Consider the following 13,591-nt stretch of genomic DNA (forward strand, 5'->3'; position numbering starts at 1 on the left):
TCAGAAAAAAATGCTGTAAAAATGATCTAAAATGAGTGAAATTTGACTAAGGGCTTGATTTTAAGGAAAAGTCACAGGTTATAGTGAAACAGAATAATGTCAAATATATGAAAATCTAATTATGGTTACATTTGTCATACAAAATAGGTTTTTATTTTTAATAAATACTGCTTGTTTTTACTATAAAACAAAGTAAAGGAATGCTTATATTAAGGGTGTAGAATTCAGAAGCCTGTGCTAGGTGGAGTTTGGCAAGAAATCTTTCCAAGGACAGTCATTTGGAGGAGGTTTAGGCCATTTAACTTTTTTTTTTTTTTTAAAGATTTTTATTTATTTTTTATTTATTTGACAGAGATAGAGACAGCCAGCGAGAGAGGGAACACAAGCAGGGGGAGTGGGAGAGGAAGGAAGCAGGCTCATAGCAGAGGAGCCTGATGTGGGGCTCGATCCCATAACGCCGGGATCACGCCCTGAGCCGAAGGCAGATGCTTAACCGCTGTGCCACCCAGGCGCCCCTAGGCCATTTAACTTTTTTTCTTAAGAGACAGATTCTGGTAAGTTATTATTCCTCAGTGTAAGTTTCTTTATAGCAAACATTAGACATTAGAGATCGAGTCTTTATTATTTCATGGTTGGGATCCTTTTCCTCAAAATGGACAGGATATAGGTAGTAGTTAATTGCCTTAGATAAATATATATATAGCAGTTTTTAACTGGTAACTTATGTAAATATGTATAAATTTTGAGATTCCTATATATGTAACATCATAGTCATACCATTTCCTTAATATCTCCTATTTATTGAGGAAACTACTGAGGTAATGGCATTCATTCCTTCTGATATTTATTAAAGGCCTTTTTATATGTCACGCCTTACTAGGAAGAGAGTGGTGCATGAGATAGTGTTCCAGCGCTTGTGCAGTTCAGATGCCTGTGTCATCCCATGAGCTTGTTACTTGTCTAGATTATATGAGCATCAATAACTAGGGATCTGGGACTTAAACCTAATATCGAACCATTTGGTCCTGGTCGTCTTGGGGCACCCGGCCGGCTCAGTCGGTAAAGCTTGCGACTCTCTCCATCTCAGGGTTGTGAGTTTAAGCCCCACCTTGGGTGTAGAGCTTACTTTAAAGATAAATAAACAAAAGGGCACTAATCCCATTTAAAAAATAGAGTAAAATAGTAGGCTCTCCTCTTTATTAAACCCCAGGGGGAGACTCTCCCCATAGCCCAGAGCAGCACTCACCTGGTTCATAGGGATTCTCCATAATGTTTAAACGAATAAGAGTCTGGGGTTTTAACTCACCGAGGCATAGAGAAGTTTGATACTTTGCCCAAATCACGTAGTAAATAACAAAACTAAGGTTCAGAGCTAGGTGTAATCAACTCCAAAATCTTCAACGTCATTATGTACCTTCTTGTCTGTGTTCAGGTGTCTGAAAAGCTTTGTTCCATTGTATCTTTACCCATTATCAGAGATTTTTAAAGTTCTGTTTAAATGTGTCCACTAGATGGCAGCCTTCATTTTAAACTTTAAAACTATAAATACATATAAAACCGCAAGTTTAACATATCAAATCCTTGTACACCCACCATTCAGAATAATAAATGTTAACATTCTTTTATCTTTACTTTAGATCATTTTCTGATCCCTAGTCCAATTTCTCTTCCTAAAGGAAACCACTATCATGAAGTGTTTAGTGTGAATCCAGTCCCATTTTTTTTTTTTTAATAAGATTTTTTTTTAAGTAATCTCCACACCGAACGTGGGGCTGGGACTTAAAACCCCAAGATCAAAAGTCGCATGCTCTACTGACTGAGCCAGCGAGGTGCCCCCAAGTCTGTGTTTCTATATTTACTACATGAATCCATAAATAACACAGATTAGATGATACTGTCTTTTTTAGAAGTTCATAAATTGTATCTTAATAATGGGCCATTCTCTAAATGAAAGGTCAAGAAGACCAAACAAAACTTGGGATTTTATCTATGGCAACAATACTTTGTTTTGGGGGAAAATAAATGAGCATCAAAGCATTTTGTTTTCTACTGACAATAATTAGATACTTAATATCACAACTGGAAAAAAATGCTTCCTTCCCCCAAATTTTTTTTAATTCCCGAAACATTCTGCAAATAACACTTAGATTAAGTTTACAAAATACTAAACAAAAATGGACTTGGACTTTCTAACAATGAATTTCAAAAAGGAAAAAGAAAAGGCCGTATTACTTCTTTGCCCACTACTCATTATCTTCGTAAGTAATCAAATGCAATTTCTACGAATTAACTATGTACAAAACATTGGGCTTGGTGAAAATACCAAAAACATGAGACATTGTCTTTCACAAACTCAAACTGTTTGGGGAAAAGAGAAAACCCTCTGTTGAGAAACTATATCATTGGGGCACCTGGGTGGCTCAGTCGGTTAAGCGTCTGCCTTCGGTTCAGGTCATGATCCCAGGGTCCTGGGATTGAGCCCCGCATCAGGCTCTGTTCAGCGGGAAGTCTGCTTCTCTCTCTCCCAGTGCCTGTTGCTCCCTGCTCGTGCTCACTTGCTCCCTCTCTCTGTCAAATAAGAAATCTTAAAAAAAAAAAAAAAAAAAACTACTATATCATTGTACGTCGTAAAACATCTAGAATTCTATACCTAATAAAGGCGCTCATCAGTCCAAAAGAAAACAGGAAAGGAGAGAAGTAGGCAGGACAAACTGCCCAAAGTAAAATGGTAGAAATCTGTACATATCAGTAATGATAAATGTAAGTGTACTGGGTGTTTCAGTTAAATACCAAAGATTGTCATGTTGAATTAGAAAACAGTATCCATCTATATGTTATTTACAAAAGGTATATCTAAAATACAAGGATACAGAAGGGTTGAAAAGAAAAACGTGGAAAAAGTAACACCAAATACTAGCCAAAGGAACACTGGTATAGCTATATTTACATTGAACAAAATAGACTTTATTTTTTTAAACATTTATTTATTTGATAGAGTGAGAGTGAGCGCAAGTGGGAGAGACAAAGAGGGAGGGAGAGGGAATCTCGGACTCCATGCTGAGCACGTGGAGCCCGACATGGGGCTCGATCCCACAACCCTGAGATCATGACCTGAGCGGAAACCAAGAGTTGGAAGCTTAACTGACTGCACCACCCAGGCGCCCCAACAAAATAGACTTTAAAGAAAACATTATTAGTTAGGGACAAGACAGTCACTATAAAATGATGAAAGATTCAATTCATGTGGAAGATAAACGTCTAACCTTGAATGCACACAATAAATACAGGGTCAGGATGTGAAGCAAAATGCAGAAGTGAGAAAGAAAAATACACAATCGTAGTAGGTTTTTAACATATCTCTCTCATAATTGATGCAAAAACCAGGAAAACCACCAGTAAAGACATTGATTTGAACAAGTAAAAAACTTGACCTAATATACTGAATTTCACCCACTATAAACCACTATTGATTGTAAGGCATACTATTAAGTACAAGTAAGAAAGACCCTGAGATGAAGACCTGAGCTGAGATCAAGAGTCAGATGCTTAACCGACAGAGCCACCCAGGTGCCCCTTAAGTATCAGTAAGAAAGAAAAGCCACCACCAGTGGAAGTATGACAGACCCTTGATGGCCAGATGCATACAGATTTCAGAGATGTTTAAACGTTAAATATCTGCATCTTACAATCAGTGAACTTCGACATAGAATACAAAGCTAAAAGTCATTCTTTTCAAACACATAAGAGGGTTTATAAAAAGAACCATATACTGGGCAATAAAATAAGTCTCAACAAATTCTTCATAGGATGGTTTCATAGGACTATGTTCCACTGATCTCGATATGTCTATGCTCTCACCAAAACCACAGTCTGATTACTGGAGCTTTATAGGAAGTCTTGAAATCAGGTAGTATGAATTCTTGAAGTTTTATTTTCTGTTTTTGGGGTTTTTTTCCCCATTAAAACTGGTTTGGCTATTCTAGTTCCTTTGTCTTTTTATATAAATACTAGGATCCACTTGCCTGTATCTATAAAAACAAAAAAAAAATCCTGCTGGATTTTGACTGGGTTGTATTAAACCTATATATAGATCAATTGGGGAAGAATAGACATCTTAACAATACTGAGGCTTCCAACCCATAAGCACAATATATCTCCTTTATTTAGATCTTTTTAAATTTTCTTCCTCAGATTTTTTCTTTTCTTTCTTTCTGGCATAGAGACCATACATGTATTTTGTTAGATTTATATCTATTACTTTTTTTTCTTATAGCTATTTATAGCTGGGAGCAGGGCAGAGGAGTTCAATGTCGTTAATGTCATCTGTGAATAGACACAATTTTCTCTCTATAAAACCTGTATGCTTTTAATTTATCCTGCTTTATTTTACCGCCTATGATTTCTAGTACAATGTTAAATAGAATTGGTAAGAGTGGACTTACTTCGTTCTTAATTTCTCCCAGCCTTAAGCGGAAAACCACTCAGTTTTATCATGTTAAGGGAGTTTCTGTCTGTTCCTAGTTCATGAGATTTTTTTTTTTAAATCAAGGACAGATGTTGAATTTTATCAAATGCTTTTTCTACACCCATTGATATCATCATGTGGCTTTTATTAGTTTGTTTATATGACAGATTTTATTAATTGATTTCCTAATATTGAACCAGTCTTGCATTCTCAGGAGAACTACCACTTGGTCATGATATATAATCTTTTTTTAAATTCTGGACTTGATGTGCTGATGTTTATTGAAGAGTTTTGTGTCTCTGTTCATGAGGGATATTGGTCTGCAGTATTATGTTCTTGTAATGTCTTTATCTGGTTTTGGGCATCAGGGTAATGCTGGATTTATTTAATGAGTTGCTATTAAAGATTATAATTATTTAAGTGTGATAATGGTGTTGCAGTTATGTTTTAAAATACTTTATATTTTTGAAATAAATAATAAAATGTTTATAGATAAAATTACATAATTTTTTGGAATTTACTTCGAAGTAATTTTGGTGGTGGGGGAGAGTAGATAGGGATATAAATGTAGCAAGATTGGCCACGAAATGATAATTGTCATGGAGTTTATTACTCTTTGTATGTATGTGATTTTTCCGTACCAAAAGTTTAAAAACTAAATAAATAGTGCTGGAAGCACTGGTTAGTCACATAGGAAAAATGGAAATTGGATTCCTACCTCATGCCATACACAAAAATCAATTCTGGGTGAATGGAAGATTTAAATGCGAGAGACAAAAACTATAAAAACCTTTAGAAGATAATGTAAGGAATGCCTTTAAGACCTCAACTTAAGGAAAGATTTCTTAAATGGGCCACAAAAAGTACATCCTAAAGTCACCAAAAAAGTTCAAAACACAGGGAAACATGTTTAGATTCAATTGTAAGTAAGAAGAGAAAAATAATAAAAATTAGAAATCTATGAAATTGGAAACAGGAAATCAATGGAGAAAATCAATGAAACCAAAAGCTGTTTCACTGAAAAGATCAATAAAATTGATAAGCCTCTAAACAGGTTAAGAAAAAGAGAAAGAAGACACAAATTAATACTAAAATGGAAGGGGGGACATCATTACTGTTCCCACAGACATTTAAAGAATAACGGAAGAGTCTAAACAGCTCAATGCCCACAAATCTGACAGCCTAGATGGGATAGACCAATTCTTCAAAAGACACAACCTGACAAAACTCACATGAGAAGAAATAGACAATCTGTATAGACTTATGTTTATTAAAGAAGTTGAAATCGATAATGAATAACCTTCCAAAATAAAGAGCACTAGATCCAAATGGGTTCACTGGTGAATCTACCAAACACTTAAGGAATTATATTTGTACCAATTAAATTATACCAATTCTCCATAATCTCTATCAGAAGGCATAAACAGAAGAAATATTTCCTAATTCATTTTATGAGGTTAGCATTACCCTAAAACCAAAACCAGACCAAGATACTGTAAGAAAACCACAGACCAACGCTTCTCATGAATAAGTGCAAAACTTATCAGTACATTAGCAAATCAAATCCAACAATGTATAAAAAGAATTGTACACCATGATCAAGTGGCATTTATCCCAGGTATGCAAGGTTGGTTCAATATTTTATTTTATTTATTTATTTTTGAGAGAGAGAGAGGGAGGGAGGTGGGGGAAGGGGCAGAGGGAGAAGGAGAGAAAGAATCTTAGGCAGGCTCCAAGCCTGGTATGGAGCCTGATGTGGGGCTTAATCTCAGGACCCTGAGATCATGACCTGAGCTGAAATCAAGAGTCAGACGCTTAACCAACTGAGCCAGCTGGGTACCCCTGGTTCAACATCTTAAAATAAATCCATAACAACAGGCTAAAGAAAAAAAAATCACATAACAATAGATGGAGGAAAAGCATACGAAAAAATTCAACAGGGATGTCTGGGTGGCTCAGTTGGTTAAGCATCTGCCTTCGGCTCGGGTCATGATCCCAGGGGCTTGGGATTGAGTCCCGCCTCTGGCTCCCTGTTCTGTGGGGGAGCCTGCTTCGCCCTCTGCCTGCTGCTCCCCTCTGCTCATTCTGTCTCTCTCAAATAAATAAATAAAATCACGAAAGAAAGAAAGAAAGAAAGAAAGAAAGAAAGAAAGAAAGAAAGAAAGAAAGAAAGAAAGGAGAGAGAGAGAAAGAGAGAGAGAGAAAGAAAAAGAAAGAAAGAAAGAAAGAGAAAGAGAAAGAAAGAAAGAGAAAGAAGGGAGAAAGAAAAGGGAAAGAAAAAGAAGAAAGAAGAAAGAAAGTTCAACACCCATTCAATATTGAAAAAAAACAAACCTCTCAGTAAACAAGGACTAGAGGGGAACTTCCTCAACTTGATAAATATCTACCAAAAAACCTACAAGTATCCTCATACTTACTAGGGAGAAACCCAAAGCTTTCCCACTAAAGTCAGGAACAAGGCAATTTCTCACCACTGCTTTTCAATATCGTACTGTTAAGTCCTAGCAAATGAAATATGAAAAGGAATTACAAAGGTATACAGATTAGGATGGAGGAAATAAATTGTCTTTATTCACAGATGACATGATCATCTATGCAGAAAATCCAGAAGATTCAATAAACTAATAGGTGATTACAGCAGGACTACAGGATACAAGGTTAATGCACAAAAGTCAGTTACTTTCGTATATACCAGATATGAACAAATGGAATTTGAAATTTAAAATACAATAACATTTACATTAGCCACCCCCCAAAATGAAATACTTAGGTATCAATCTAACAAAAAATATGTACAAGAGCTATATGAGGAAAACTACAAAACTCTGATAAAAGAAATCAAAGAAGAACCAAATAAATGGAGAAGTACGCCATGTTAATGGAAAAATAATATTGTCAAGATGGTGGTTCTTCTCAACTTGGTCTACAGATTCAGTGCAAGCTCAATCAAAATCCCCACAAGTTATTTTACGAGTATCAAAGAGCTGATTCTGAAGGTTAGACAGGGAGGAAAAAGACCCAGAATAGGGGCACCTTGGTGGCTCAGTCAGTTGGGTGCTGCCTTCTGCTTGGGTTGTAGTCCTGGGGTTCTGGGATCAAGCCCCGGGTTGGGCTCCCTGCTCTGCTTCTCCCTCGGCCCCTCCCCCTTGCCCTTGCTTGTTCTCTCTCTTTCTCAAATAAATGAAATCTAAAAAAAAAAAGACTCAGAACAGACTATACAATGTTGAAGGAGAAGAGTAACGTTGGAGGACTAACTACCTGATTTCAAGACACACTATAAAGCCTTAGTAATCAAGACAGGGTGGTATTGGCAAAAGAACAGAGAGCACAGAAATAGACCCACACAAATATAGTGAACTGATCTTCAAGGAGGGAGCAAAGGCGCTGCAATGGAGCAAAGTTGGCCTTCTCAACAAATGGTGCTGGAACACTTGGACGTCCACGTGAAGAAAAGAATCTAGACACAGACTTTACATCCTTCACAAAAGTTAACTCAAAATGGATCACACACATAAATGTAAAACACAAAAGTATAAAAGTCTCAGAACACAGGAGAATAACATACATGACCTTGGATTTGGCAGACTTTAGATGAACACCAAAGATATGAGCCACGAAATAAAGAATTGATAAACTGGACTTCATTAAAATTAACAATTTCTGCTCTGTGAAAGCCAGCTTGAAGACAATGAGAAGACAAACCACGAACCCAGAGAAAATACAGTTGACTCTAGAACTACATGGGTGTGAACGGAGTGGATGCACTTATACTCTGATTTCTTTTAATAAATATATTGGAATATTTTTTGGAGGTTTTTTTTTTTTTAAGAGGGAGAGTGCAAGTTGGGGGGGGAGGGCAGAGGGAGAGAGGAAATCATTTTATTTTTTTTAAAGATTTTATTTATTTATTTGAGAGAGAATGAGAGAGAGCATGAGGTGGGGAGGGTCAGAGGGAGAAGCAGAGTCCCCGCTGAGCAGGGAGCCGGATGCAGGACTCGATCCTGGGACTCCAGGATCATGACCTGAGCCGAAGGCAGTCGCTTAACCAACTGGGCTATCCAGGAGCCCCAGAGAGAGAGAATCTTAAGCAGGCCGCATGCCCAGCATGGAGCTCCACTCTGGGCTCCATCTCACAACCCTGGGATCATGACCTGAGCCAAAATCAAGAGTCGGACATTTAACCACCTGAGCCACCCAAGCGCCCCCTTCTGAAGATTTTTGACAACTTGAAAAAAGGTGCAGATGAACCACTTAGCCCAGAAATAGCAAAAAAATTTAAGAAAAAGGTATGTCATAAATGCATAAAATATATGTAGACACTAGTCCATTCTACCATTTATTACCATCAAATATACACAACTCTGTTGTAAAAAGTTAAAATTTATCAAAACTTACACACACACAGGCTGTACTCGTGCCATTCAGTCGAGAAAGGTAAACAGCAAGATGCAACATTAAATCAGAACTGCGGAAATTAACCCCAGGATAAGCTGCACTTCTGTGAATTTCACAGTCACCTCCTGTCACTGTTGCAGCGAGCGCGAGTGTGGCAAGGACCCATTGAAAGCAGCCTGTGATGAGAATCATACCACCGCCCCCAACCCCATGAGCAGCTCGTCTCTTCAGTGAACTGTGTTATCACAGTCAAAAGTGGTCTCTCCAGGTTCTCGGTATTTTTCATCGTGTTTAGTGCAATACTCTAAGCCATTTGCATAATGTCATAGGATCCATACAGATGCCACTAGTGATCCTGGAAGTGCCCCCAAGAAGCAGGGAGAAGTCATGACATTACAAGAAAACATTAAGGTGCTTGATAGGTACCAGAGATGGAGGTCTGCGGCTGGGATTGCCCATTTCAAGATAAATGAATCCAGCGTAAAGCGCACTGGGGGTAAAAAAAATTGATGACGCCATCGCTATGCTATACCAGTAGGCACAAAAACCCTTGTACTTTTTTGTGAAATACCTTTCCATCTTGTATTGAAAAAGTACCTTTTATGGGGGGGGTGCAGGACTGCTATAAGAAAGGCATACCCACGGACTCCAATAGGATGTGAGAAGACGACAAATCATTATATGACAACTTAGAGCAAAAAGGAGAAGGATCTGAAGCTGGAGAATTTAATGCCAGCACACGATAGTTTGATAATTTTAAAGAAGATTGGCTTTAAAAAAAAGTCAAGATAACAGGAGAAGCAGCGTAAGAGGCTGCAAGAAGAGTTCCCAGATGCCATTAAAAAAAAATCATTGAGGAGAAAGGATATCTGCCTGAACAGGCTTTTAATGCAGCTAAAAGTGCCCTATTCTGGGGGGCGGGGAATGCCACAAAGGACATTTATTAGTAAGGAAGGGAAGCGGGCACCAGGATTCAAGGCAGGAAGAACGGGCTAGCTCTACTGTTTTATGCAAATGCAGTCAGATTTATGATCAGGACTGCCCTTATCCAGGAAGCTATGGACCCCGAGCTTCACAGGAAAAGGTAACACCAGCTGCCAGTCTTGGTTGTATGACAGGAAGGCCTGGACAAGAGCTTTTCTCTGGATTGATTGTGTCCCTGAAGTCAGGAAGTACCTTGCCAGTGAGAGACTGCCTTCTATTTTTATTTTTTTTTTAAGATTTTATTTATTTATTTGACAGAGATAGAGACAGCCAGCGAGAGAAGGAACACAGGCAGGGGGAGTGGGAGAGGAAGAAGCAGGCTCATAGCAGAGGAGCCTGATGTGGGGCTCGATCCCATAACGCCGGGATCACGCCCTGAGCCGAAGGGAGACGCTTAACCGCTGTGCCACCCAGGAGCCCCGAGAGACTGCCTTTTAAAGCTCTTTCAATAGTGGACAATGCCCCTGGTCACCCAGAACCCCATGACTTCAACACCAGAGGCATCGAAGTTTCTACTTGCCCCCAAACACAGCGTCTGTGATTCAGCCTCTAGATCGGGGGAGAAGAACCTTTAAGGATCATTATGCGTGGCACTCTATGGAAAGGATGGTCAACGCCATGGAAGAGAACCCTGGTGGAGAGAACATCATGAAGGTCTAGAAGGATTACACCTTGGAAGATGCCATCGTTACAGAAAAAGCCACAAAAGCCACGAAGCCCGAAACAATTGATTCCTGCTGGAGAAAACTGTGTCCAGATGTTGGACACGGGATTTACAACAGAGCCAATCAAATCATGAAGGAGATTATGGCTCTGGCAAGAAAGGGAAGGGGTGAAGGGTATCAAGAGACGAATTTTGGAGAAATTCGAGGGCGAACAGACACCACTCCAGAGAACTTAACAGAAGATGACTTGATGGAGGTGAGTGCTTCTGAACCCAGGCCAGACAACGAGAAGATGCAGGACAAGCCGCGCCATGACACGAGAGAATCGGACAGAAGGGCTCCAGTTAGTCAAGTCCACTTTCGCTGTCCTTTATGCCGGGGACCCCTCTAGGACACGGGCGCTGAAACTAGAGCAAATGGCGCAAGAAGGATTGGTATCACGTGGAAACATTTTCAGAGAAATGAAAAAGCAAACCAGATAGAAATTACCATGTATTTCTGCCAAGTTACACCCGGCGTGCCTGCCCCTCGGCCTCGTGCACCTGTTCGCTTCCGCCACCCCCGACGCCACAGGAGACATGAGGATGAAGACCGTTCGGACGATCCCCTTCCACTGAATGAACAGTGGTCACCGGCCGTGCGAACAGTGAATAAACGCATCTGTTGTGCGCGCGTCTTCACGTGAAAATCTAGGAACCGTAGGGCAGGAACTGAGGCGTTTTTGCGTCACCAGCATCACCGCCTAAGCAGCCGTCCTGTGGACCGCCACGTGCAGGCCTTGTATGGAGGTGGGGGCCCATCCTCACAGGCATATTTAAAATTAAGAATGTGTTACTATTCTTACTATTTATAACTTTGCTTTTTTTTTTTTTTAAGGTGTATTGCCTTCCATCTTGAAAGAATGCTAAGGAATCACAGTTTCTACTGAAGGCCACGCTCTGAAAACAACCACACATGGGATTTCCTGATTTATTTTTTTGCTTTAGAGTTATCTCCTACTGTTGAACTTTTTCTACTTTAAAGCAGCTTGTTTCTTAAATTTGACTCCTACGTGGAATTTAAGAAACAAACGAGCAAAGGAAAAGAAAAGAGAGACAAACCAAGAAACAGACTCGTAGCCATAGGGAACAAACTGTGGTTACCAGAGCGGAGGTGGGTCAGGGATGGGTGAAGCAGGTGGTGGGGATTCAGAAGTCCCCCCCACCACTCCCGCCGCCGTGATGAACCCTGGATGTTGTATGCAAGTGTTCAGTCCCTAAATTGTACACTTGAAACTATTATTACACTGTATGTTAACTAACTGGAATTTAAATAAAAACTTGAAACAAACCCTAACTTGTTTAAAAAAAATGCTAAATGACAACACTTGAGATTCTTTACACCTTCAAAACATAAAAGAAAAACACAGGGAGGGGTTCGGCTCAGGTCATTATCTCATGGGTGGTGAGACCAATCCCCGCCTGAGGGCTCAGTGCTCAGCAGGGAGTTGCTTTAAGATTCTCTCCCTCCACCCCTGGCTCCCCACCCTCAAATAAATAAATAAATCTTTTTTTAAAAAAGTGTATCATCTTCTCTTCACAGTTGGCTTTTTTTTTAATTTTTAATTTTTATTTATTTTTTAATTTTTTTAGTTATATTATGGTAGTCACCATACAGTACATCCCTGGTTTCCGATGTAAAGTTCAATGATTCATTAGTTGCGTATAACACCCAGTGCACCATGCAATACATGCCCTCCTTACTACCCATCACCAGTTGGTTTTTTTATTTTTATTTATTTATGAGAGAGCGCGAGGGAGCGCGTGCAGGGGCACGGTGGAGGGGTGGGGGCAGAGGGAGGAGCAGACTCCCTGCTGAGCAGGTGGCCTGATGCGGGACTCGATCCCAGGACCCGGGACCGTGACCTGAGCCGAAGGCAGACACTTAACTGACTGAGCCACCCAGGCGCCCCTACAAGTGCTTTCAGAGAATGACATTATTGTACAGTACACCTCTCTCTTATAATTGGAGAAACTTCACATCAGCCTATCATCACAGGTAAGTGGCTTTTTAAAATGTGACAATGTTTCTAATCTTGTATTATGAATATTACTGAGATACTGTATGTCATAAACTTTTTTATTTTTTTATTTTTTAAATGTTTTTAGAAGATTTTATTTATTTATTTGAGAGAGAGCAAAAGCAATCACAGAGACAAAGGGAGAAGCAGACTCACTGCTGAGCCAGGAGCCCAACGCAGGGCTCGATCATGACCTCAGCCAAAGGCAGACGCTTAACCAACTGAGCCACCCAGGTGCCCTGTCATAAAATTTTTATAGTGATTAATTCATCGGTGTATACACAGGCTATCATAAAGCAATCACATTGTTGCTTCCTTGTTATTAATGTATGAACCATGATACCTATAAATAAATATGCATTTTTCACATTATATTTTCGCTTTTGATGTCTAGTGTTAGCAAAATGTATAATATCTACGGTGCTTTGTATAAGACAATATTGAGGTAGGTAATGACAGATGGTATAACCGTACAGTTTGATAAATACAGTACAGCACTGTTACTGTATTTTCTCTTCCTTATGATTTTCTTAACATTTCCTTTCCTCTAGCTTGCTTTATTGTAAGAATATAGTGTATGAAACATATAACATACAAAATATGCATTACTCAACTGTTTATGTTATCAGTAAGGCTTCTGGTCAGCAACAGTCTATTAGTAAATTTGGGGGGAGTCAAAAGTTTTGACTGTGTGGGGGATCAGCACTCCTAACCCCTGCAATGTTCCGGGGTCAGCTGTATTTGCAAGAGACGTATGTGATGAAGGATTGCTATCCAAATACAAAGAAATCTTAAAACTCAATATTAAAAAAAAAAAACAACCCAATAAAAAAATGGGCCAAAGACCTTATGGACCTTAATCTGATCAAAGCAGATATACAGATGGCAGATAGAAACACGAAAAGATGTTTCACATAATATGTCATCAGGGAAATGCAAACTAAAACAAGATACCACTGGACACCATATGAGAATGGCCCCAATCCAGGGGCGCCTGGGTGGCTCAGATGGTTAATCATCTGA

At 39.3% G+C, this 13,591-nt stretch overlaps 1 protein-coding gene across 1 annotated transcript in view; it reads left to right on the plus strand.

Annotated features, from left to right (window-relative positions):
* ATF1 (activating transcription factor 1) overlaps positions 1 to 11,766 on the plus strand; it is an 89,729-nt gene extending 77,963 nt beyond the window's left edge. The window contains exon 8 of the mRNA XM_034646561.1: positions 11,386 to 11,766. Within this exon, the coding sequence (XP_034502452.1) occupies positions 11,386 to 11,437 (52 nt within the window). The 3' untranslated portion in view covers positions 11,438 to 11,766. The remainder of the gene's footprint in view (positions 1 to 11,385) is intronic.
* Positions 11,767 to 13,591: the final 1,825 nt, after the last annotated feature.

The sequence above is a fragment of the Ailuropoda melanoleuca genome, chromosome 16 (assembly GCF_002007445.2).
Source record: "Ailuropoda melanoleuca isolate Jingjing chromosome 16, ASM200744v2, whole genome shotgun sequence".
NCBI lineage: Eukaryota > Metazoa > Chordata > Mammalia > Carnivora > Ursidae > Ailuropoda > Ailuropoda melanoleuca.